This window comes from Calidris pugnax, unplaced genomic scaffold (assembly GCF_001431845.1).
Source record: "Calidris pugnax isolate Ruff unplaced genomic scaffold, ASM143184v1 scaffold187, whole genome shotgun sequence".
NCBI classification, from domain to species: Eukaryota; Metazoa; Chordata; class Aves; order Charadriiformes; family Scolopacidae; genus Calidris; species Calidris pugnax.
In genome coordinates, this window is record NW_015090969.1 from 619,416 (window position 1) to 646,235 (window position 26,820).

Genomic DNA, 26,820 nt, shown 5'->3' on the forward strand with positions numbered 1-26,820 from the left:
AAAACCCCAACAAACCCCTAAACCAACACCATAGCTCAGATTTTCAGGGCATTCTAGAAGCTTTTGCCACCCATTTTATGTTACTTTAAAGGAAAACCTGTTGCAATCCAGTAGCTGTTACTGGGGAGCTGAACCTAAAGGATCTTTCTACCTGTGACGAGAAGAACAGCCCAAACTAATTGGAAAGTCTGATGTTTTGCTTCTTCTGCCTGAGCTTGGAGCCACCTGCTCTGGTGGGAGATGTCCCTGCCCAGGGCAGGGGGTTGAAACTGGATGAGCTTTTTACCTGCGACGAGAAGAACAGTCCAAACTAATTGGAAAGTCTGATGTTTCGCTTCTTCTGCCTGAGCTTGGAGCCCTTAGACTGGTTTGAAGCCACCTGGTCTGGTGGGAGGTGTCCCTGCTTCCTCGCATGGTGCCTCCTCCTGGACTGTCTCCATCATCCTCACAGAGACAGTTCTTTCCATCAAAGAGTTGCATCTCTTGGTTTGGGGTGACCAATATGGCAAAAGAAGCAGAAGAGAGAGCCACAGGCGTGTCTAAATTCTATTGTCCCTTCCACGCTGGAGGAGCCATCTGTGGCATCAGTTCTGCTGCGAGGGTCTCCATCATCCTCACAGACACAGTTCTTTCCCTTGAAGAGTTGTATCTCTCCTTTGAGGTGACCAATATGGCAAAAGAAGCAGAAGAGAGAGCCCCAGGCGTGTCTAAATTCTGTTGCCCAAACCAGCACGTAGAGGTGATGCCCAGCTCTTCTGGCTCTTGCAGGAGATGTTTTTCTCAGCTCATGTTCTCCGGATCTGCTGCCGACGGCGGCTCCAGCCGTAGGGACTCAGGTCGGTGCCCTGCCTGCCATGGAGCACTCTCAAAGCAGTGGAAATAGGTGAGCTCAGCAGAAGCCTGGTCACATCCTCACAGCAAATGAGAAGTCATCAGCTACGGAGTCCACCTCATTGGAATTCTTCAGGTACAGATGTAAAGGATTCTGGTGCTCTTGGTTTATTACAATGAATTTTAAGTCATTAGACTCAAGGCAAACTTCAGTGTGGGCAGCGTGTGCTTAACGTGATATAATGAGCTCCCCCCTTTCTGTCTGGGAGTATCTATTGATATTTCACTGGGGAAGGTGCTGGGCTGACAGAGACAGAGCTTCCACCACCAGAGCCCTGGAAGCAGCTCCGTAGCTGTTGTCTTCTTGTCTTTTGGGTGTCTATTTTTGTCAGTTAGGTTGACGGTTGGACAAGATGATCTTAAAGGTCCCTTCCAACCTAGAAGATTCTGTGATTCTGTGATTCACGCAGCTCCACCAGCCAGACTTGGACCTGCCCGACTCTCAGCCTTGCTCAAAACTACCAAAAATGTTGCCTGTTAATGATAGCTTCAATTTTTTAAAGAGCGTTTGTGACCCTCAGGAATCGGGATGGGACTTAGAAATTGCTCCATCGAAGGACTCAGTCGGCTGGGGCTGTATTTGAGCCAGTAAAATGGGGAAAAAAACGATCCTGTTGCCAATCCCATGAAAATAAATTCAGAGCCGTTGCCCAGGGCCTGTGTCTTCCCCAATTCTGTAGCAGAACAAAGGGGATTTAAAGGGCATTTCTGGGTTTCTGTGGCAAAAAGGAATCCCCTGCCAGGATAAAGCTGGAACCTTCTGCCACCTGATCCTTCTTCCTTTCTCCCCACGTCAGGGATGTTCTGGGATGTATCCAGGGCAGGGACGTGGCCACATTAGAGTGTTCTCTGAGGATCCTGAGCCAGGAGCAGAGTCCTCGGGGGTGATCCCAGCTGGCACACGGCGATGACCATTTGGCTGCTTTAACTGGCCATCGGGGTGGTCCAGCCTCGGGCTCAGGCCCGGGATGAGAGGAGGTGGCTCCCAGCCATGTTTGCCTCCTCCTTGTCCTCGGGGCTCTGGAGATCTACACAGAAGCTCCTCAAAGTAGCATTTGGTTGGTCTCACGATTTCCAGGATGAAACTCACCCAGCTAAAAGCTTTTTCCCCTTTTTCCTGAGTTGTAGCCCCTTCCCTGGGCAGCAAAGAGGCCGGAGCCACCCCCTGGTGCCAGGATCCTGGAGCTGTGTCCTCCCCCAGCAGCGACTGGGAACAGGCCAGTGGGATTGGCACACTGGGGTTTGAAATGCATCACACAAGTAATGAGTGGGTCTCTTCTCTACATTGGAAATTAAAACAGCCTCACTTTGCACGTACTTTAATTTTAGTTGCTGACAACATGGGATTTGCTGAGTGACTCCTGCAAAGTGTGTGTGTCATCCCATGCTTGGTATGGTTTGTTGGCATCTCTACCAGGGGGTAACAAATTTATCTTGTGCTGGTGGCTGCTCACATTTGACCAGGCTGTGGTTTTAATGCTTTATCTGCTCTTAAATGCTCAACCCCTTCTCTGCTCGTTGCCAGAGCCACAGCCCTTGGGCTTACCCGGATGCACTATGGCCACGGTGACTTCTTTACTTAAATCCTGTGGGTTTTTTCCATCTCTGCCCTTTACAAAGCTTCCAGCTGGTGCTGGTGTGGGCTCTGAGGGCAGATCAGCCACAGATGCAACGTCAGGGTCTGGATGAAGAGCGACCAGTTGGCTTTGGCCGAGCTAAAAACAATCCCAACATTTCCAGCAGCCCCTCCTGTAGCCCGGCCACCTCTTCCAGGGGCAAAACTTAATTTGAGAATCTAAAATCTAACTCAACAAGGTTCCAGACACATGGGCTGTTACTGCTTTGTTGGTAATATTTATGGTAATTAATGTAGGGCTTCTACAGTATGTACAGTTTATAATTGCTGCTCAGCTCATTGGAAAGGTTAGCGCCTACTGGAAAAGTACAAATCGATAGGCAAGTTCCTCCCTGTCTTGCAGAAGTGATGATAAAGAATAAATTATTGAAGAAAATTAAGCATTATAATTGGGGAATATTCCCTATTACTAAGTAAAGCCAGCCATTAGCATCCGATTTGCATTTTATACCATGCAGCAGGAAATATTTAAGTTGACAAATAGGATATTTAATACAGCAACAGATACTTGGCAGTTAGATATTAACAACTGTTACTGATGTGATTTATTCGCTATTATAAAAAGGGCATTACTATGTGCATACGATTCAGAAATTAACTCCAGTTTACCAAGAGGCCCTGACTGCCTGACCTCTTAATATCCTTATAATGATGCCATTTACCATTCAAAGGCTTAGTCAAGTCAGTCGCCGCTGGATTTGTTTTAACGGGGTCCACTGTCACAGAATCACAGAATCACAGAATCTTCTAGGTTGGAAGAGACCTTAAAGATCATCTTGTCCAACTGTCAACCTGACTGACAAAAATAGACACCCACACAACAAACAAGGAGCATCATCACTAAACCAGACCTCCCAGCACTACATCAACCCGTCTTTTGAACACCTCCAGGGATGGTGCCTCAACCACCTCCCTGGGCAGCCCATTCCAATGGCTGAGAACCCTTTCAGTGAAAAAATTTTTCCTAATATCCAGCCTGAACCTCCCCTGGCGCAACTTGAGGCCATTTCCTCTTGTCCTGTCGCCTGCATTCCAATGGCTGAGAACCCTTTCAGTGAAAAAATTTTTCCTAATATCCAGCCTGAACCTCCCCTGGAGTAACTTGAGGCCATTTCCTCTCGTCCTGTCGCCTGTGACTTGAGAAAAGAGACTGCCTGTCGGGCAGATACTGGTGTGCCTTACCATTTCTCATTGGTGTTGGAGGCACAAGCATTTTTTAAGAGGGAAAAACTGAGGGGTAAAGGCACACTCGGGTTGGTGGAGGAGGAGGAGCCTGGTAGAAGGGATCCACGGTGCTGCCCTCGGCGTGGACCAGCCTCAGAAATCCTGCCTGGCTTGTCCGTGCTTTAGTGCTCTGAAATCCTCATGGGGTTGATGCCAGGCTTTTGTCATTGTGGGCGAGTATGTCCTGCAGGGGGGTGAGGTGGAGGGGGCTTCCACTGGCAGCCCCACGATCTTACGGTCTCATTTCTTGTGTAATTGAGTATAAATCCCAATTAGCACCACAAACCAGCGGTGAGTGGGAGCGGTGACCCACTCATCACCTTCCACGCCGCTTCCACGCTTCCCTAATCCCACTCAGTTTAGCTTTGCCCTCTGGAACTCGCCTTTTTTCCATCTCAAAATACCTCTCTGGAGCTGAAGGCTGACTTTATTTAACGCTAATTATTCTTCAGCTGAAAAATCCAGGTGTGATCTTTAGTGTTTCGATAATTACCTATTTAATGTGATACAGGCTTTACCGCTGCGGAGCTCATCCATCTGCTTTTTCTAATCGTTGCTAAAATCACAGGTCACTGGTTTGTCCTCAGCCTTTTGGTTTTCTCTGAAAAGTTACTTTTGGAGTCACACAGGAGTTCTGATTGTTCCTGTTCCATCCCTGCCCAGGAGGCACCAGCACAAGGAAACCAACACGCATGAAAATCAAGGCATAGACGTTCCTTTACGCAACTGCTGAGTTTCACTCTTCTTCTTCTCTGTATTTTTCTTTTATTTTTGATTTTAATGCACCTGTTTGTCTGTTGATCAGGTGTGGGCAACAGACCTGGACCTTTGCTACAGTGACCAGCTGGCCTTGACCCAGCTCGTGTTGTACGTGACAGATGGAAACGTGGATTGTGGCTCCGGCTGCTTCGAAGTCTCTCTTCCTTCAAAGAAAATGAGAAGCCACCACAGTCAGCACGAGGAGACAAAACCCGTAAGCAGCTACTTCTTTACAAAGAAAATTATTTATGGGAATTACCAAAAAGTCAAAAATCTCTCCTGGATCACTGTTGTAGAGGAGCTGAATCCGCTCCTTTCAGATTCTAAACTGCCACTTTCAGATTGTAGAAGGTTAATAAAGTCAAGGGGATGCCATCACGTTAGAAATTAACAGAAAGGTTCTGGGTGCTTCTGGGCACCTGATTATTCATCCTTCATACTCACTACTATTGATTTGTGGTAGTAACTAACTTCTAAATATTTTAGGTAGTTTTCAAGTTGTAAAAATTGTGGTAATTTGGAAGCTGTGAGAAAAAGGAAGGAGGTGAAAGCACTCCCTGGCCATAGGAGTAACTTAAGAACAGTCAAGAAGAAATCTGAGCCTTCAGCTCGTGAGCCCTGATCTGGGTTGAAAAGTTGGAGCCCTGAGGTTCCACCCCAGCTTTGTGCCCTCGCAGAGCCCAGGGCTGGAGGTTTGGGTGCATCCTGTGGATCTCACCTTCCATCTCTCGGAAAGGTCATTAAGGTTGTCCCCATAATAGTGGGATTTTAGATAAGGTGCTATTTGTGTATCGCTTTGGGATCCTCATCAACACACTGCCACGGGAGCACAGTTAACACATCACCACTTATTATGCTGATTGGTTACATCAGATCAATCTCGTATTCCATTCGGCTCTGAACCTTGAGACTGTCCCTCAAAAAAGGGTAGAAAGGCCTTTAAAAAAGTCAGAGGATAAGAAATGTAGGTATCAGTGTACACATATATACACAGACAGGTAGGAACCCGATGCCATTTTACACGTTTTGACAGAAAATGCACAACTCCCTTTATTTCATGCGCAGAGGAGGAAGGGAGCACCATTCCAAAAATGTCAGGGAGCTGTAATTTAGAGGTTAATGAGCTCTTGATCTATTGTTCTTGTCAAGCAACCACTTTTAGTTGGAGAGAAGTAAATTAGATATGATTAGTCCCAGTAGTACAAGTTTTAGAAATGAAAAGTAATCAAGTAGCAACTTTTTTTTAATTAAAATTCTGTCAGAATTAACATAAATTGTCACTATATCTTATATTTTTCTTTTTTGTTTCTGAGGGTTTTATCTCCTTAAGAGTTAACTACAAAAATGTGCTCTCTCAGGCGAATATCTTTAGAAAAAGAAACAAACAAATCAAGAGACAAATGCTTTTCCAGCATATGATCTGTAATAAATGATTAAGTAAAACACTTTGTGTAAAATTATGATGTTAATAATGATTCTGTCCCTTTTAATTTATTATATATTCTCAATCGTGGTAGGTTTGATTTTGATAAAACGGAGCAGCAACTGAGTTTGTGTGATGATTTTATTTTTAGAAATCCTTCTTTGAAAGAACAAATTTCCTAGATACTGCTGCTACTGTAATTATGTACAAAACCAATCACTCATTATAGTTAGGATACATTATCTTCTAGACAGATGAGGCTAAATAAGCAACACATTAATAATTCATCCCGCAGTTCATTATGCATGTGTATGCATGCTTTGTAGCTGAAATAAGCACCTCATCAACCTGATGCCAACCCTTAAACAATAGTTCTGTGTTATTGCAGCCACATTCAAGTTTACGCTTGTTAAACTGCTACTTGGATTATTTTATCAAGCATTCATTTATTTGTGGTCCCCCACTGCAGAGAACAGATTTTGGAAGCTCCTTTTTTAAGTTAATGACTTGAGCAACGGGTGTTATTAATTCTCAGAATATTATAAACATGATTAATTTTCAGGCAGAGATGTATTATATAAGGATTTCAACTATGTCAACTTAAATGAGTCAACGTCAAAACAAATATCATTTTAGAAAAAAAAAAAAATACTGTAAATTACACGCTTCGATGTGCAGCGTCGCCACTCGGAACGAACGGTCCGGTGTTAAAAAGAACATCCCAGGAAAGCTTGGCTTTAGGAACCATCTCTATCCAGGTCTGTGCAATGCACCATCTCTGTTCTTTAAACTCTTTAAACTCCAAGGCTGTGCTGGTTTTCACCCACACTATGAACTCACTGGTACCGGTGGGGCCGCTCCTCGGAGTCACGGGGCCTTGTCTCCTCAAGGACTTGCTGGAAAAATGATGCTCCCTAATGCCCCAGCAGAATGTTGTCTTGGAAGAACCCACTGGAAGTTTAGCTTTAGAAGATCTGGTTTAAAACATTTCTATTCTCTGGCAAAAACTACTGCTGAGGCACTTCGGAATTTCTGCTGTTGAGAAGGGCTGACTCCAGAACGTGTGTCACCACGGGGTGGGATGGGCTCAGAGGATCCCCCGAGAATGAGTTCACAGGGCTGGGGGCCCCATGGGGCTGTGAAAATCCCAAAACAAGGGATTCTGTAGCTCTGATCTGCAATATGAGCTTTTAGGTACAGGGTGAGGCGAGGATTTCGTTTTGCTGCATGAAAACGTCTGTGTTCAACAGAGATTGTGATAAAGAGGAATTCCTCCAAGTGGAGTCTGATCCCACACTGAGATGAGTTCACTGTGAAAAGGCCATTTATACAGTAAATTGGTGGTTTTGGGTATAAACTGGTATGAAAATGAAAAATGTGATGTTGTTTTCTCCAGCCCTCTGCGGTAAGGCAGCGGTGCGCGGTGGCCAGCAGCCAGCTGAGGCACTCCAGCCTCTCCAGGATCTCCTACAACCTTCTCCTCCAGATGTGCAGAGCTCAGGGGGTTGGATTTGACCTCCAGGTACGAAGGGGAAAGATCAGAAAATGCGATTTTCACTCTGCATAATTTTTCTACGTAAACTCTAATACGGTGAGACCACTCAGCACAAGGTACAGTTTAAGCACCCTGTTTAGCATAACGCACGAGACACAACAGCACTGAAAGCTCAGGGGGTTGGATTCGACCTCCAGGTACGAAGGGGAAAGATTAGAAAATGCCATTTTCACTCTGCATAATTTTTCTGTGTAAACTCTAATATGGTGAGACCCCTTAGCACAAGGTACAGTTTAAGTGCTCTGTGTAGCATAACGCACGAGACACAACAGCACTGAGGGACTGCAGCTCCCTGGGCTTCACGGGGAAATGCAGAGCTCCCTGTGTTTCCAGTATAAACCCTCCTCGGGTGCAGAGGTTAATGCCAGTTCATGTCCCGTGTGCAGCTGAGGTGAGCATCAACTCGAAGGACACGAAAACCTAGGCATATTTTCACTATCTTTCACTTTGTTTAAGGTTTTTAGGAGTTAATCTGTCTCTTGCTAAAAATAAAACTGTGATAATTTAAGTACTTATGGCCATTTCTTCCTATTTCAGGAAAAAAATATTTCCTATAGACTAGACTCTGCTGTGTTCTGTTTACAAAAAGTGACTGCATTGCATTCTCTACAATAAACTAGAGCAATAATCCACTCCCACTGACCCGTTACACACCACTCAAACCCCTTTCTTAGACATGGCTATGTACTTACGCTCCGTGTTTAATACTTTTATTATAACTATAATTAGTTTAGGAATAATTAAAGCAACTTTGTCTTTTTATTTCACAGGAAAAGCAGGGAACAGTTTTCATATTGTACGAAGACCAGAAGCGCTACAGGTTGGGAATGGTGTAAGTATGTGCTGGCAGCACCACGGGCTGGTGAGCACCCGGGGACAGCGGGTGACACGGCAGCGGGTGACATGGCAGCGGGTGACACCACAGTGTGTGCTGGCTGGGGCAGGAGGGGAACAACCCCACCACCACACACTCAGCTTCACCCACTGTCACCTGCTGCTCAGAAAAGCATAATGACGTGTGGCAAGATTGGCCTTTGGAAAAGTTTTAGGCAGGCTTTAAGCATGTTAGTAATAAATGATTGTCCCCCTGCTGGCCATTTCTTCCTATTTCAGGAAAAAAATATTTCCTATAGACTAGACTCTGCTGTGTTCTGTTTACAAAAAGTGACTGCATTGCATTCTCTACAATAAACTAGAGCAATAATCCACTCCCACTGACCCGTTACACACCACTCAAACCCCTTTCTTAGACATGGCTATGTACTTACGCTCCGTGTTTAATACTTTTATTATAACTATAATTAGTTTAGGAATAATTAAAGCAACTTTGTCTTTTTATTTCACAGGAAAAGCAGGGAACAGTTTTCATATTGTACGAAGACCAGAAGCGCTACAGGTTGGGAATGGTGTAAGTATGTGCTGGCAGCACCACGGGCTGGTGAGCACCCGGGGACAGCGGGTGACACGGCAGCGGGTGACATGGCAGCGGGTGACACCACAGTGTGTGCTGGCTGGGGCAGGAGGGGAACAACCCCACCACCACACACTCAGCTTCACCCACTGTCACCTGCTGCTCAGAAAAGCGTCATGACTTGTGGCAAGATTGGCCTTTGGAAGAGTTTTAGGCAGGCTTTAAGCATGTTAGTAATAAAAAGAGCCCAGGAATCTGCTCAGATCAAAGGCTGAGGACCGAGTGCAATTAGCTTGACAAGAGGCAGAATCAGTGCCAGCAGCTGTGAGAGCACAGGGATTAGCACAGCCTTACTTTTACAGGCAACATTATTAAAAACCTGGCTATACAGGATGCAAAGAAGGCTGAAATTTAATGCCTTTTTATACTGTTCTTCCCAAAGGGATCAATGGCAACAATGGTCAGGCAACAGCAGATCTCACAGTTCAGTCATTCTTCAGACACACAACCCTCGCCCAAGAAGTCTAAGAAAGCACAATCTGCACAAATCTACTGTGCACTGATTGAAAGCCCCTCCTCACAGAGAATTTAGGTAAAACTTACTGCCAAAATAGGATGTAATGAGTGAGGGGCTGAAATGGCCTGTTCTCGGTCTGTTCTGTTACCCCTTTGATGCTGGAGCCATTTCATTAATGACCTGGATAAGAAAACAGCTTCCTCAGGTGCTGGATGTGACTGCAGGTATTTTGGAGGGCAGGAATGGAATTCAAAATGGTCCAGGAATCTGCTCAGATCAAAGGCTGAGGACCGAGTGCAATTAGCTTGACAAGAGGCAGAATCAGTGCCAGCAGCTGTGAGAGCACAGGGATTAGCACAGCCTTACTTTTACAGGCAACATTATTAAAAACCTGGCTATACAGGATGCAAAGAAGGCTGAAATTTAATGCCTTTTTATACTGTTCTTCCCAAAGGGATCAATGGCAACAATGGTCAGGCAACAGCAGATCTCACAGTTCAGTCATTCTTCAGACACACAACCCTCGCCCAAGAAGTCTAAGAAAGCACAATCTGCACAAATCTACTGTGCACTGATTGAAAGCCCCTCCTCACAGAGAATTTAGGTAAAACTTACTGCCAAAATAGGATGTAAGACAGGCAACATTATTAAAAACCTGACTATTCAGGATGCAAAGAAGGCTGAAGTTTAATGCCTTTTTATACTGTTCTTCCCAAAGGGATCAATGGCAACAATGGTCAGGCAACAGCAGATCTCACAGTTCAGTCATTCTTCAGACACAGGACCCTCGCCCAAGAAGTCTAAGAAAGCCCAATCTGCACAAATCTACTGTGCACTGATTGAAAGCCCCTCCTCACAGAGAATTTAGGTAAAACTTACTGCCAAAATAGGATGTAATGAGTGAGGGGCTGAAATGGCCTGTTCTCGGTCTGTTCTGTTACCCCTTTGATGCTGGAGCCATTTCATGAATGACCTGGATAAGAAAACAGCTTCCTCAGGTGCTGGATGTGACTGCAGGTATTTTGGAGGGCAGGAATGGAATTCAAAATGATCTCAACAAACCGATGAAACAATATGAAAAATAGAATTACATTCAGTTGGAACCAGGTGCAAGAAATGACACTCTGATAGCAGTAATGAATACGAGGAACAAGGAGCTTTGCAGAAAAGGGTCTGTGAGTTAACGCTGGTTCACAAACTGCCGGTTGGGATCTTATGGAAAAAGGTAAATGCTATAACCTGGGAGAATGGGAAGTCATCCTGCCCTCTGCGCTGAGGCAGGCACTGAAAACAGAGTTCTACAAGGCACGACTTGCAAGAGGGGCAGGGGGAGAAGGCAGAAGTGGGATCTGTTGACAATCCTTAAGCACATAAAAAGCCTCTGCAGGAAGGAAAAATCTGATTTCCGTATCTTTAGTAGTAGGACAAGAGGAAATGAACTGAACTGGCAGCAAGAAAGACTCATGTTTAGCATAAGAAAAATTTCAGATGAAGTGGAGCACTAATTAGATTGTTGGGTGCAGTTGTCACTGACAGTGTTTAGTAACAGAGTGGACAATCCCCTGTCAGGTTTGATCCTGCCCCAGCACAGGGACGGGCTAAATGAAGCACAGGGATTGTTCCTGGGGCTGTGAGTCTTTCAGCCCGTTCTGGGCTCCTGTGGCCGCGCACGAGGAGTCGGATTTGGGGAAAGCTGTTACTCCTACACTGTACTGCCCTCACCCGTGATTGAGCTGTGAGATAAATCTGAAAGAAAATCACTTAACAAAAGTCTGTAAAATATCTACGGGAGCCATTTAGACAGTGATTTAGGCACCTGAAAGTGTTCCATAAGCCAGCAGAATCTCCTAAGAGCCCAGTGATGCTGAAAGGTGAGCCCTTTCCCTCCCTGACCCCAGCTATGAAATCCTCCTCCCTCCTGACCCCACTCGTGCAGGGTCTCTGGTACTTTTACACCTCTCCAGGAGCTGATTCAGCTCAGTAACTCAGCAGAAAAGCTTTCTTTTATTGGATTGGGTTTCTGTGAGGCTGAGACTCAGCCCGTAGAGGGGCATATAGTGGGCAGGAGAGCTCTGCCAGATAGATGGGGAGGAGCCCAGGGAGGAGAAGGACCTGCCCTTTTCAGGGTCAGTGACCTGTTGGATGGGCTGGTCCCTGTTGGGGTCATTTCACTTCGTTACCCACGTACCTTGGAAACAGAGTCCTTATATTAGAGACACTGGATCCTGCCTGCAGTGTTCCTAACTCCTCTGGAGTGATACATCAGCTCCACTGGTAAGGAATGTGACCCCCTGGATCACCAGCTTGAATTGGCAGTTATTAATATATTACCAGAATACCCTCAAAGGTATTTGCTACACATTCTGATCCCAGGTGTGTCCTCCATCAGATTTTTAATGCCATTTCATTATCTTAACTTGGAAATATTTTCAAGAGTATAACAGTTTGGCTTATAAAAGCACTGAAATACCTGAAACATCTATGTCAATTATCATCCATTTTACTACACTGGAGATCTACTGTCCATTCCAGTCAGTAAGTGAGGTACATTTACTGTACCTCATATCCTGTAGATTACCAGTCAGTAAATGAGGTACATTTACTGTACCTCATATCCTGTTCCATAATATCGTATATTTTGAGCCCGTATGGACCACTGAGAAACCAAAGCCTCAAAGGCTACGATCTGAGAAACACTGACACTGCTGAAATTTCTCTCACAAACTGTAGGCAGAAGCAACAGCTCCTCTGAACTAATCTGGATATTGAGTGTTCTACTGCCTCAGTCCTAACTCAACGGTAGCTGAAACCTCACCGCTTACTTCTGCAAAGTTGATTAATAAAAATTATTTATTACACAAATCCTTCCTGTTGACAAGTTAAAATGGAGCCTCATCTTTCATATCTCCCTGAAGATTGCCACCTTGTGAGATTGAAAATACTCATTAAATTCCATCAGCAGACAGGCACAAATGAGAGGGCGATTGTTTTTAAGCATGCGAAGGGAATCATTGGTAAACTCATTTGTTTGGATATCATTAACAGAACAATCGGAGAGGATCTCCAGGGGGTCCTCATGACCTTTGCTCGCAATCTCTTCATCATCCATCAAGAAATATCAGCACCTAATATGCAAGGCGAGACCAATTTTAAGGTGAGGTGTTAATTAACTAACGATCCTGGGTAATTTCTGTACAAGGGCTGAAAATACCTCATGCTGGATCATAAACAAGTGCTAAACCATTCCTTTTTTATTGTTAGCGGTGTGTATTTTACAGTGTCTAGGTCAATATAGTAAGTCTCCCAACGAACCTGTTAGTTAAATTTAAGTTTGAAACTTTTTTCTTTGAAAAGAGACGTACTTTAGCGTGAAATTATTTTTTTAATGGAATGCTCCTGATTGTCCTTTGTGAGTGCAAAGGAGCTGTTGGCACTGCCTCAGACAGTTCTGTCGCAGTTGTTTGATTTATTTTAAAGGGACACCACCAGGGTAGAAATCTTAAATTAGAAACAAACTTCTCAGTTTGTAATAGCTCCTTAGATTATTAACACGGATTTCTTTCATACAGGCGACCACTGAGTGCTTTTTCCGTTGGTTCACATCAATTTCACAAGTCAATTTAGTTCCCACTTTTCTCTGCCCTTTGGATGTGCCCCCAGTGCCCGTCCCTCGGCGCTGGGGGATGCTCTGGGGGGAGGCAGGACAAAGCACGGGGGCTCCTCTCACCAGGGATGCTCCCCCAGGAGCCTCCACCTTGGCTGGGGGAAGCTCCTTTGCGCTGACCTGGCTGGCTCAAGGAGACAGCAAAGCAATAATGAATCCAACCCCGTGCCCCGCGAGGAGCTCTCCTTACAATGCTGCTTTGATTCCAGACAACAGCTAAACCCTCCCGAGGGAGTTCTTTTGCTAAACTACACCACCTTTAACTTCATCAAAAGTTCTTAAGGTCCCATCTGTAAACCTTTTGTAGAAAGGTGAAGGGGAGCACTGGTACAGGCTGGTATCTTAAATCACTTAACGTAATTTCTATCAAATTCCTTCCTGTGCTAACTCTGCCTGTATTTTCCTCTGACCAGCTGACAGTTTTAGAGAAGATATAATTAAATTTCAACATGTTACAGAATAAACAAACAAACAAACAAGACCCCCCCCTTGGGTTTTTTTTTCAATATGAGGGAATAAAAAGCAACCATTGAAGAAAAATCTGAAAGGGAACTCTTCATAGTGAGTTAACAATGATTTACATATGCAGAACATAACACCTGTTAGTTAATTAGAAGTACAAATTGCAACAAACTGTATTTTTTATTTACCTGAGATTTGGTCCTATTTACTAATAATTCCCCCAACTATCCCCAAAGTAATAGTAAATCCACTGGGAGCATCACGTCCTGTGTAACACTGGTTACCTTTTCCAGGCAAGTGCAGCCAGCTGTGCGTTTTGGCTGCTGGATTTCATTATAATGCCCATTAAATAACTTGTATTCCTCGAATCTCTTACAGATGGCAATTCGAGATATTGAAGCAATTCTAGGAATTACAGCAGAAAACAAACTGAAATTGGAAGAAGAGCAACCTCCGAAAGCAGATGCTCTGAAAGAATAGTTAACGGGAAATGTTTAAATGCCTTATTCTTTATGCTTCTGGAAATGCTTTCTCATCTGTAAGAACAGGTTGGGTTTTCCTTCTGCGTCGGTGTGTGAAGTAATATTAACTGAGATGGCACGTTGCTGTGGGTTCTGAGTTCAGAATGGTTTCATGGTTCAAAATATCCCTTCTTTCACAAAAATAAACTGTTGAAAAGCAGAGGATCGTAACAGTTAAATGCCCCTGGTGTTCACCCTGTCCTTCCTGAAGTGCAGTATCTGTTTTTACATCTCATTAATAGACTACACAGGGATCACACTTTGTCACTAAATCAGATGAAATCACACTGGACTGAGAAGAGCCCTGTGACCCTCAATTCCCTTTCAAACCCACTGTCTGCTAAAACACAGGCCTCCAGCAGGAAGGTAGGCCCAGTGTTCCTCTCCCTATCAATAAATAGACTTAAATACCACCTTATAGCTAAGACCAGCAACCCAGATTCTTGTTAAAGAACAACAGTTATGTTTGTAAAATTATTTTTGTCCTTCAAATCTCTCATCTCATTCCAACAGACATTTTAAATTTCCCTCCAGAAGAGTGCATCTCCCTCCCCAGGGCGCTACTGTCCCACACACGGCGAGTATCTTTGGGGTTACTTCCCAAAGAGGTCAGGGAAAACCAGTTTTTAAGACAAATAGTGAACGTGACCAAGCCATTGCAGCAGCTCAGCCCCCAGTTTTTCCCCTGCCCAAGTCTCTGATCCATTACTTTTAAACATTACCTTTGTGTTAGCCTTTTTCTCTTCTCCTTGGGTCACAGCAATTGCAGACTGAGAATGTTTGTGTAAACGTCGATCCCTGTTTGAAACAGAATTCGAAGAGAGTATTTTTGTTTAGTTCTTGTTTGGTTGGTTTTGTTCCTTTCTTACATGTCATCTCAATCTGGTCTTGGGTTTGGAGATACCAGAGCCCACATGGATTTTTCTAATGTGAAATTTAGCCAGGAATGAAATTCCTGGAAGTCTTTATTCTGTATGCTTAGAAAGGAAAGGAACAGGTATTTTTGGCTGTGGTAGGTACAACAATAATCTCTCACTTGCTGATAAATAATATGCCAAAAAGCACAGTATAATTGCTTATTAGTTCTTCCAAGTAGGTAAGATATACTTGTTCTCTGCTCTACTTTGAGGGGCTGCAGAACATACGTTGTTCTGACTTTTTCCTCACCACATTTATAATATACTCCCTCCCGTTTTACTGCTCAGCAGCTCTTTGGAGATTTCTCACCTTCCTTCCTTCCCATCCAAGCTGTATCCTGTCCCAGTTTGGTCAGTAGAAGCAACATCCTGGAGGAGGAGGAGGAGGCACAGAAGAGCAGGGCAGATTCAACCCAGGAGTCAGCTCGTTTCTTAAGGGTTAAGGAAAAGGAAGCCTTGATCCAAGCCAGAGCAACATAAGGTCTGAGAGGCTCATTAGTTCACTGGCACTTAATCGACTGCCCTGTCCTAGGAGTAAATGAAACCTGCACCTCCTTATGTCTTTGTTCTCTTCTGACAAAAGAAAACTGTACCTGTTTTTTTCAGGGAACAAGTGATCTGAAAGTTCCCGTGGTGAGAGAGATTTCTCAGCGCGTGCAAAGTGTGAAATGTATTTTGAGGGAAAAAAAGTTTTTAATTACTATTAACACTTCTGAGCCTTGAGCTGATGGAAGGATTGAAACTGCTTTGCAGTCTCTCACATTCATCTCCCATGCTGCTGGTGCCAAAAATGTATTTTTTTTAACAATACAGCAGATATAAAAATAAATTATAATCTTAAAAAAAAAAGTTAGAAATACAGTTGCGATTCTGCTGCTCACACAACTGGATTATTTGTTCCAACGCACTGAAGGAATAATAGAGCTCTTGAACTGTAGCTTGAATTTTAGCACTCTTCAGAACCTGATCTAGAACTGGGAAGAAGGCAGAGCAAGAGGGAATGGAAAGATAAAAGGTGGCCCAGGTGTGGCTGCTCATCAGAAATGGCCCCAGAATTCTGGAGGTAAGGACAGCAAAAGCCCAGGCTGGTTCCCCAGCCGTGGCTGGATGCCTGGAGAAGGAGATGGGGGGCAGTGGGGTTTGGTATCAACTGCAGAAGATGCAGACAATGAAAATAAAAGTTTTGTGCTTCTGATGGGCCAGAGCTGCAAATGAAGTCGTGTGTTTGGCTGACAGCACCACACGGATCTTGGTTTTGCAAGAACTGACATGCTCTGAGGGCATCTGCGACCCATTTCAGGTCCTTCTCCTGAGAGAACATTACCTGGAGTTCAAACTGGGAACGGGGTCTCCCTTTTTAGATATTTGGGTTTAAAGTCTTGAGGGGAGAAAAAAAAAAAAGCAAAGCCCAACCAAAAAACATTCAGCTCAAGTTTCCACATTTGGAATGACAACTCTGAGCACATTTTTGCACACATTGTGCAAGTAGAGATGCACCTACGTTCCCTTAACTAGTGCAAGGCCAGAGTCTGAAGGATTTTCCCCTCTTCTTGCACTGTAAGATCAATACAAATTTAACTGCAAAATGTCTTGAAAGAAATACTTTTAAAAATCAAAGTCATTGTCATGTGTCCTCTTTATAGGCCATAGCTTCATGGGATGTAGTTTTGACCAGGAATATCACTCCTCAGGTGTAACACCTTAGTTCAGCCCCTCACCAGTGACCCACAGCATCCGAGTCCAGCTCCTCTGCTCTCCCCAGCCATTGCTACCACTAATAAAGAAAGATATTAAAGACAATTGTATGCTCTGTTAATTATAGGAAGGTGAACTTGAGTCAAATTTGTTTCTGACGATGATTAATAATTACTGGTTCTACACACATGTAGTACATTACAGTAAATAAACAGGGTACGTTGTTGGGGAGTAATTGATTAATTAGCGTGTTCATACTACATAGCTCAATGGTTTAAGATTGCTGAGTTTGAGATATTGCTTGCAATTATTAAAAGGAAAAAAAAATCTGTTCCCATTTCTCAGTTTACTCTTCTGTACAATCCTGTTTTCTCAAATAGACTGTTTAATGGTTCAAAACCTTAGCTTTTATTTAGAAAGATCGTATCACGGACTGTTGGTTATGATTTTACGGTGTTTCTCTTCGAAGGGGTCTAACGCTCTCAAACAACTATTTTAAAACAGACATCGCTGTCAGGTTTCACCGATCTCCCACCGTTTTTCCCGGGCGCCGTTAACCCGCTCCATGCTGCGAGACGCCGGGGACACAGAGGCCGTTCGGGCCGGCACGCAGCCTGCAGACAAAACCCTGCCTAAAACTGTAATTCCACGATTCTTTGCGATATTCTCACTCGTCCTAACGAGCACTGAGGTTCGCCCCCACCGCAGGGGGGGACGATCGGGTCCGTGCGGGGCAGGACGAGCCTCCCCTCGCCCCGCGGGGCCGCCTTCACCTCAGCGCAGAGGGCTCCGCCGCGGCCTTCCCCTCGCCCGGGCCCTCTCCTCAGGCAGCCGCACTACCCCGGTCTCCTCCGCACCCACAGACAGGAGCCACCCCCGTCGCTCCGCAGCCCCGTCCCGCCGCCGAGGTGACCCCGCCGCCGCCGCCGCCCCTTCCCGCCCTCCGGCCGGCGCAGGCGCTGAGGCGGCGCAGGCGCGGCGGACCGGAGCCGCCGGTGCGGGGGTGGAGAAGGGGGGCGGGGGGGGGTATCCCGCGGGATGCGGGCGCTGAGGCGGCTGCACGAAGCGGTGGTGGGGTTACTGCTGTGGCGGGGCTCGGCGGCAGCGCCCCGTCCCGCCGCCTCGGAGGTGCTGAGCCAGCACCTGCGGCAGCGCGGCCTGCCCCACTGGACCTCCTACTGCGTCAAGTACAGCGCCGTCCGCAACGACCAGTTCGGCCTCTCCCACTTCAACTGGCGGGTGAACGGCGCCAACTACCACATCCTGCGCACCGGCTGCTTCCCCTTCATCAAGTACCACTGCTCCCGCGCCGCCCCGCAGGACCTAGCGCTGCAGAACGCCGCCTTCACCGCCCTCAAGGTCCTCAACGCCGGTGAGTCGCCTCCCGGGCCGGCTTGGGCGGGCGGGCTCCCTCCCCTCGGCTTACCTGGCGGGGCTGTGAGGCGGGCGGCGTGAGGCGCTTGAGGCGGGCGGGCTGCGCCCCTCACAGGAGGGACGGCGGCGGGACGGGTGAGACGGGGAAGGAGGAGCGGGAGCGGCTGTGGCGGGAACCGGGGGCTGCGGCCGGGACCTGCCGGGCGGCTCCGGGCCCCTGAGGGGGGTGAGTCCGCCTGAGGCGCCTCGTCCTCCGCTCCCGCCGGCTGCGAGCGGGCGGAGTGAGGGAAAGGGAATGATTAAAAGCTGCCCGTCCTGTCAGCGGCGGCGAGGGCGCCGGGCTGTAAATCGATATTCCTCGGGGTTTCTCCGAGTGCCCGCTCGGCGAGGGTGGAAAATTAAACCGCCCTAAAGCAAAGGCGCGACCGCTCGTTCCTTACATGGCTCGCTTCGGCTGGAAAAGGGTCATCTTCCATCTAAAATTCTATGTTCTGTTCCCGTGGATGGAATTCTCTCCTCTAAGCGAATACAGGAGCGCCAGGTGAAACGAAACAGTTTGTTTCTTAGAAATGGGGTAATTTCTTCCCTCTTAAAATACAGTGACTGATGGAGTAGGGGACTTGAACCCCTCCAGCCCAAAGTGCAGCGGCAATATAAATAAATAATAATGCTCTATCAATACCTTATTAATATAACAGTAGGTAAGTTTTGGAATACATTATTATTCAAAACTTAGTAAAGGACACAACACTTACTTCAATGGTGTCAGTCGCATAACGAATTTCATCAGTTTCTTGCTTTCATACTTCATTTAAAAGAAACAAATTCATTGGCTTTGCAAGTCTTCGGTGACTTCTTTTTGCAAAATATGTCAGCTAATCTTCATTTTTTGATCTTTTCAACTAAGAAAAGATAATCACAAAGATTGATTTCTTAATAATGACTTTAAATCCGATTTTGTTTTTCCCTCGGCAGTCAGACCTTTCCTCTCCCCGCTCCCCTCACAGCTGCCCCACACCTTTCCTGTGGAAGTGACTGGCAAACGCCACTGAGAGTCTGCTCAGCTCCCTCCTCTCAGAAAATCGAGCTTAAGCACTTGGGGAGCGTTAAAAGCAGGCTAAATTGGGTGTTTCTGTACTGTACTGAATGCAGGGCCTAAATCCAGCTCCATTTCCCCCCCCTCGAGGTAAAATACTGTCACCTGTATTAGATGGGTAACTCTGCAGTGCTAAAAATGACAGCACTTTTTATATATATCCACCTTTCTACGTGTTCCTGTCCTGTTGGAGCTGCTGGTCGTGACGACGATTTTCCCAGGAACAGCTTCATGTTGATCCATGAAGACACTGCCTGTTTTCCTTCCCATTTCTGCTGATACATAAACCCTGAACTGGTGACCAAGTGGATGCCCAGGGAGTTTGTGTCCATGTGTTCAGATAGATATTATTTACCTTTAATCGGTAGAAATGGGGCCGTATACGTGACCGTGTTTCACCCCTTCCACACTGCTGTCCTCCCATTTTCTTTTTCTGTTAATTCCTGTGTTGCTGCTTTTCCTGAGCTGCCTCTGAGTCCTGCGTACTTGATGCACGGGAAGGGTGCTCTGTTCTGATACCTGCTTGCAAGCTTTTCAGGAAAGGCAAAATGTTAATAAGGCAGCTTTTCCTCTAATTTCATTTTGGACTCATTATTCCTTACCGTTATTAGGCGATTTTAATTTTCCTGGCTTGCTATCTTTGTACGTAACGTGTTTTTGTCTTTTCTTAGGCATCCCAACTTTACTGTACGGAATTGGCTCCTGGTTCTTTGTCAGTGTCACAGAGACTGTTCATACGAGTCACGGCCCAGTTACTATTTATTTTCTAAATAAAGAAGACGAAGGCGCAATGTACTGAAATCAAGCCCCCCGGTACCGGTCCCTTGGTGGGTTTCTGTGTTACAGCTGCTACAAACGCCTGCTCCCGTTGCCTAAAAAGAACTGAACTGTTTGTTTTTTACAGTGCATTCTTTGACATAACATGCTGTCTTCAGGAAGCTTCGTGGACTTTTTGGTTGTAAAACATATATTTTTGTGGAGTTTGGTAAAGTTGAAAAAGTAGAAGCCTTGGGAGAAGAATTAATATTTCTAAGAGTGTTAGAATTGATGTTTAAGTCAGTGACTGGTCCTGCTGAACAAGCTTGTGATAATTTAATTTTACCAACTTAGGGAACTGAATTGTAGCGTGCGGGCAAGGAAACTGTGAATACACTAGACGTTTTCAGAACGTGTCTCTGAAAAGATGAAGCTGCTTAGGTTTAGACTCTGGGTGGGTGTCTTGCAATGTGTTAATTGTCATAGTTGCAATGAACCCATGGCACTGACTGTTCACAGGTACCTGGAATACTCTGGAAAAATGCCACTCCAAGAAGTTAAAAATGGTTGTATCACATTTCTTCAAATTATATTTAAATAAAATATCTAAAATATGGTTTATGCTTATTTGTTTGTTTTTTTAATCTTAAACTCCAGATATCTGCATTGTTTTTTTATTTTCATTTTGGTTGCTTTATAGGTAAGAACAAAACGTAAGTAATCCAGAATATTTATGTTGCGCTAATTTACAAATTGCTGATATTTTTATTAAATCCAGGAGAATAAGAAGAATACTACCCTCTTTTTTTTTTTTTTGATGCAAAATAACTGATTTCTCCAGCTGTAAGTGAGACCAGCTGTAACAGGCACATATAATGATGGAATTGCTTACATTCAGTTGGAAACCTGAGCAAAGAGATAGCTTTTAGGGAATTACTTGGATAGTAGAAATATGGAATTATTGGATAGTAAGTTCAAGCAAGAGACACCTGTACAGGGTATGTTACTGGTGCTTAGTTTTAGTGCCAGCAAATAACACTGTATATTTGAATCCCACACCTGGTGACATATATTGATTATTCTGATTTTCATAAATAAATGTAAAATGGGTAGGAGCTGTTTTTGGAGGGGAATCGCCGTTCCTAAAAAAATTGTTATCAAGCTATGACTACAATATAACTTAATTTAAATACTTTTTTTTACTTAATTCCAGATAACGGAACTGTTTCCCACTTAATGAAGCAACACGAGTGTTTTTTCTAAAAGCAACACTAAGTAACACTTTAATTAGAGAAGTGCTTGCATTGTTCTATTTGATTTTGGAGAATATTCTTGACTCAAGTTAAATGGGTCTCAAAGATGAAGAGGAGGTATTACAAGAAGCCTCATTAATAATGACTGTTGGCATTTTTCTAGAACTGATTTTCACTGTATTGGATAAAGTTAAATAACTGCAGCTCATAAGTTTAAAGTCAAATACTGCTCATTCATTGCCACGGATGTGGTCAATACCTTGCTGTAAAGGTTTAGTCTCAACACAGGGTTGATAAAATGGTTTTTAATTACCAGACTATAAATACAGCTCTTCATTGGAGTTGCACCTCCACTCGCTGCAGCTTGTTTGATTTCTGATAATGGGTACTGCTGACTTTGCTTACCTGTTTTTCAATAAATGCAGGCAACACGACTCCTTGTCCATACGGTGATGGGCAAGTCTCCTTAGAGAACATCTTTGACAAACTGCCCTATTGATTCCTGCAATTCTGTGCTGCTTGCAGCATTAAATAGAGGCTTGATTTCTTGTTCAATGATCTCGCCGTGTAACAATTAAGCAAATGTAATATTTTCTTGTATTACATGAAAATCAATAGACCTCTTGCTCTTATGGAGTTGATCATGCGAAAGGATGAACTGGAAGATGTCTGAGGGCAGAGTGCGAATATAGCATCGTTTGGTCATTTCGTTAGGGCTCGTCTGTGACCCCTCACACTACTTGAGAGGGAAAATCTGCTATTTGTAAGGAATAACGTTCAAGTTACTAAATCACAACAAAGATCATTCTCAAATGTGAATATAAACCTACTTGCTTGTCTTCAACCAAAGGTAAAATACTTCATCTGGTTTTCATTCTCTTTTTACTATAAATACCTACCTCTTAGTATCTTTTTTTCATTGCTTACCTTAAGTGTTGGCCTGAATGCAAGATGGAAATGGTGAGGGTCTAAAAGATTCATACCAGCTTGTCTCAAAAATTTCTGTGAGGCTTGGGGGAAGATGGGGAGTGCAAGTGAGGATGAGCAGTGTGTAGTTCTTGGCCGAACCTTCCCTGCTTTCCCTTTGGATCCCCGTCACCGTGAGCTCTTGCCTCATGGCAGTCGGCTCCTAAAGGGACTCTCCAGTGTGGGGAGAGGTCTGAATGCATGAACTAAAGCATGTCCCTGAAGTGGGCTGTAAAGATGAGTTTCTGGCAGTTTAATTGTTCAAAGATGTGTTATTTGCATTTGTAGCACTTCACTGCTGTCTGCTGCCTGTAAGGCCCTGTCAGGTTCTCACAACCCTGTTGCTTCCAAAGACAAACCTGTAGGGAACAAGGCTTTATTAATTCCTCTGATCCAAAACTATTTGTAGTTGTTTGAATTAGAAGCTTTCTTTTTTTATGTATTATACGATGCGTATGTTGTATACTATACAATATATGCTAATATTGATACTTTTTTTAATAGATAATAGAACTATGAAATGACCCTTTTAACTTTTTAGAGATTTGATCTTCACCGTTTCCATTTGAAACAAACTGTAGTTTATCTTGTAGGTCTCGCCTTAATTATCTCTACTGTATTCAAGACTGATGTTTAAATGAGTGAGAGATGACATAAATAGGCAGGGAGCTTTGTTTCACCTCCCTTAATGACTCCTTCAGCTAAATGAAACCCCAGCCCAAACCCGGAGGATCAGGTAGCCACTTCTTGTAGCAGCCTTTTTAAACAGTAATGACTATTGGGGGCATCTTCACCTAAACGAGCGCTTAGCGTTACATCTAGCCCAGGTCAATGGTCTCAGGTATCCCAGTTAAACTGTGTTACTGTAAATTAATGGAAAATGTAACTGCGCTTTGCTGAAAGATCAATGTCCAATAAAGGCTGCACGATCAAATCTTGTTGCAATGATTGAGGTCCTTAATTGCCTTTCAAAGATAAGGTGGTAATCAACGTAGGTTTAACTGATCTTTTTTACCAGTTCAATTACATGCTAATGACTACAGCCAAGTCAGGATCTTTAACTACTTATACTTATTAAATCTTATGTTTGTTGTGAAAAATTACTTAAGCTACACAATCGATAAAACCCAGGTCTTAATTACTATATTTCACTTTTATACCTTTTTGTATGTTTGACAAATGTTTCGCCAGAGACTGTGCAGCACTAATGACAGTACCCCAAGAAATACTGTTTTCTGTTATTGTCTGCTCCTCCAAATTATGATAACACATGGGTGTTTTTACGTTTGTTTTAATGAAGTTTTGTGACTAGTGATGCAAACATGTCCTAGGCAGCTCATTGTACTTACATATTTAAGTACTTAAATACTTGGAGTAGCCTGGTCTGGTGGGAGGTGTCCCTGCCCAGGGCAGGGGGGTGGAACTGGGTAATCTTGAAGGTTCCTCCCTTCCAACTCAAACTATTCTGTGATTCTACAAAATATCATTTTTATCTATAATAGCACTCATTTTTACTACTTGTTAACCTTCAGGTGGACACAGTTTCAACTTGGAAGTTCTCAACTTTTTTTTCCAATGTAAATTCATACTGGATTTAGACACTAGTAAGGATTGATATTCCCAATTGTTTATGATTACTACTCTCACACTGTCTCAAAAATAAGTTGCTGCATCCCCTTTCTTTCCCTGGAGCACCGTCCAGGGAGAGACATCTCCATTCTTCAGGGAAACCTGGAGCCAACTAACCTTTCATTGACTTAAGCAGAAGTTAGATCCATCCTCAACTTGCTTTGCGTGGTTGATCTCCTGTAATTCTGAGCGTGTTTCAGGATTAGGTAGAATCTTTTGGATTTTTCCTTTGATCTTTTGCATATTTGTGCTCTCTCTGTGTGCAAAAGTTCATTCTTTCAGCACTCAAAAGAGAAGTGTTACTGCATTTTGTTGTGGACAGATTTAAAATTTCCGATGAAACAGAATGGACTCATTCTATAGGCAAGAAAAACAAAGCAGAAAAGTGTGACTTGACTAAATAGTGCCCTTCAAGAATCTAATAGCAGTAAAATGATCCTTGATGTCTAAATCTCTTTGCAAATCATAATTTTAGATCTCCCTGATGCATGTTATTGAACGAACACGTTATTATTCAATGAAACGTAGGTACTTCTTAATAGTTGAATGCCCTTAGGCCCCTTTGGCTTAGACCAACTTTGCCTGAAACAAAGGAGATTTTGCTTCATATATTATTTATTTTGGCCATTTAATTTAAATTGGCTTTTGCTGTAACTCCTTAATCATGTTCACTACGAAAAGTAAGTTAATAATTCTGAAAGTTGTCTTGATTTCTTCCTAAAATATACATATTTATGGAATTAGATGTCATGTTATGCTTTCTTAGGCTGAATTGTTCAGTTTAAATATACTTAAGAAAAAGTGGCAGCTTTGGCATTACAGCAAGGGGAGTGTAGAATAAAAACTGTCACTAATATATTCCAAGTTTATTTGCAAGATTTTTTTGACTTCTAGTAAAGAATAAGATGTTACTACCGTGTTTGCATTTAAGTCTTTAAAGTAAAGCATGTGTGCAGCACAACATAAAAATTTGCATTAATGATTGGGACACTCAATGTCAATTACTGACCTTTGTGAAGTGACTAAATGCAGCTGAAATAAACAGGCCTAATGTATCACAAAATATTTGTTACTTATAGATGACTGTAGTTTAACCTTAATTATTGATGCTAATATATCATCATTTTCTAGCGAATGCAGTGCGATACATATTTGGAAAGTAATGATGTCCATGTAGCATGAGAGCTTTCTGCAGCAGACTGAGAGATCATGATTTTCTCTGAATTCAGGTTATAAATGATCCAGATTATTCACATTTTTAGTGATGAGGTTGTCTTACAGAAAACTCAAATGTCTATCTGTTCAGAATTTAAAAAAATACAGAGGAAGGCACTAAGGTTTGAAATGATGGAATACTCTTATAATTTTGCCAGTTTAGGTGCATTATGGTTGCTGTTTGCCTGGGATATACATATGGCTTAGAGTGATTTTATTAGCAATTGCATCACTTTAAGCACAGTTTATGAGCTCTGTTCTAGTTCATTATAAAACCGATTTATTACTTTCACTGATATTAATAATCCTAATAGAATTAAAACCGTAAAACATGATGCAAAGCAATCCTTCAGACAAAAAGTCAGATCAAGGAAACTTCCAAGTTTAAAATGCAAATTTCAAGAGACACCACGTTTAAAGAACACTTGAAATTTTTGAACAAGATTATAAAATATTGTAAAGTCAAAGCTACTTTAATTCTTGCAAGAAGAAATACCATTAGATATGATTGTTACATGCTTAGTGATTCATGGGCCTGGTTATACCCATGCTTTGTGATATATGAATTATTTAGGAAGAAAAATCACAATAATTTTGTTGTTACTCAAGAATTTATAGGTTGACAGAAAAACAATTAGGCAGCCCCTGAAGCTGGTCTGGTGGGGTACAGTAACACCATTAACGAGACACAGGCAATTTTGCTCAATCCAACTGGAATAGTTTACATTGTGATTTTTCAGTAATTGTGTATTATACCTAGCCTTTAAAGCATATGTAAAACATGCTTGTCATCTGCTTTATTTCAATTTAAAGCAAGAGCTAAACATCTAATAATTCAGCCTAAATAAGTTTACTGGATGGGGTGGGTTTTTTTCAGTCCAAGATGAGTTTACTATGAGAAGGAGTTTGAAAAGATCTACTTGAGGCCAGATTCTGCTCCCACTGAACTGAAAATAATGTTTTATTTCCTGATATTTGGTTCACAAACAGTCCTTTCCCTCTTCTTCCAGAGCCTGTGCAAAGTGAGTGCAAGGACGAGTAGGAAGGCCTGGAAGGAACACAGCTGGTTTTCTGCAAGTTGTAATGTGGATTTTATGGGATCTTAACATTGATTATATATATTGATATCAATATATATTGATCAAGGTGAAACACCTGGGTGAGTCTTTCCTGGGAGATGCATTTTAGAGACGAATATGTTTAGAAAGTCTGGACACTGTTGACCTACTTTTTTCAGAAGCCTGAGGGAATTGGGTTTGCCGCACTTGCTGGCAATCTGAAAACGTGGGAGGGAATAAAAGGTGAATTTCACCTTTGTTATTTTATCAACATAGAAAGTTATGTATTAATCTACTTAAAAAAACAAACAAACATGAAAACTATGCTGCTAAAGCAATGATCAGGTGCCGTTTTCTCTAAGAAATGAAGAGCTTACCCTTTTACGTGTGATACCATGTAGAAACTGGTACAGGGAGGGAAAAGAGATGATAAATTAGATTTAGTGAGCCAAGGACTGGCACTTGGATTCTGCTTCCTCTGAGCCTGATTTTATACTCTATCTGAATTACATGTAACGTAGTGCAGTAGTGATAATACAGTATTCCAAAATATTGTTAATAGGTAAAACGTTGAATAACTTTTAGCACACGTGGCTAACGAACATTAACTATTTAGTTTGTTATGAGGTAAATGCATGCTATTCAGATGTCATAGCTGGGCAAATTCTAGTAATGAGGTTAGAATGTCCCAGGGATGCTCAGGAGGAGCTATAATGAAAACGCAGGACTGCCCGAGTGTCCTCAGCTCCCTTCCTGTGCCTCATTTCTTTTCTCCAACAGACTGAGCACAAGGCTTGA

At 43.3% G+C, this 26,820-nt stretch overlaps 2 protein-coding genes and 1 long non-coding RNA gene across 3 annotated transcripts in view; 2 read left to right on the plus strand and 1 right to left on the minus strand.

Annotated features, from left to right (window-relative positions):
* The window catches only part of IQCH (IQ motif containing H), a 105,201-nt gene extending 90,412 nt beyond the window's left edge, over nucleotides 1-14,789 (plus strand). Inside the window, exons 17-21 of the mRNA XM_014952761.1 lie at nucleotides 4,557-4,724; nucleotides 7,330-7,455; nucleotides 8,259-8,320; nucleotides 12,462-12,570; nucleotides 13,921-14,789. Coding sequence (XP_014808247.1) covers nucleotides 4,557-4,724; nucleotides 7,330-7,455; nucleotides 8,259-8,320; nucleotides 12,462-12,570; nucleotides 13,921-14,022 — 567 coding nt within the window. The 3' untranslated portion in view covers nucleotides 14,023-14,789. The remainder of the gene's footprint in view (nucleotides 1-4,556; nucleotides 4,725-7,329; nucleotides 7,456-8,258; nucleotides 8,321-12,461; nucleotides 12,571-13,920) is intronic.
* LOC106894220 lies at nucleotides 14,094-17,521 on the minus strand. Its single transcript, XR_001413236.1, has 3 exons — nucleotides 15,291-17,521; nucleotides 14,786-14,861; nucleotides 14,094-14,210 (listed from the first exon to the last, which is right to left on the minus strand). It is a non-coding gene; the product is annotated as an uncharacterized LOC106894220 (long non-coding RNA).
* Nucleotides 17,522-17,696: 175 nt separating this feature from the next.
* On the plus strand, nucleotides 17,697-20,398 carry LOC106894218 (chromosome unknown open reading frame, human C15orf61). The gene is made up of 2 exons (XM_014952760.1): nucleotides 17,697-18,047; nucleotides 19,817-20,398. The coding sequence occupies exons 1-2, from the start codon at nucleotides 17,714-17,716 to the stop codon at nucleotides 19,942-19,944; spliced, it is 462 nt and encodes a 153-aa protein (XP_014808246.1). The 5' UTR covers nucleotides 17,697-17,713; the 3' UTR covers nucleotides 19,945-20,398.
* Nucleotides 20,399-26,820: the final 6,422 nt, after the last annotated feature.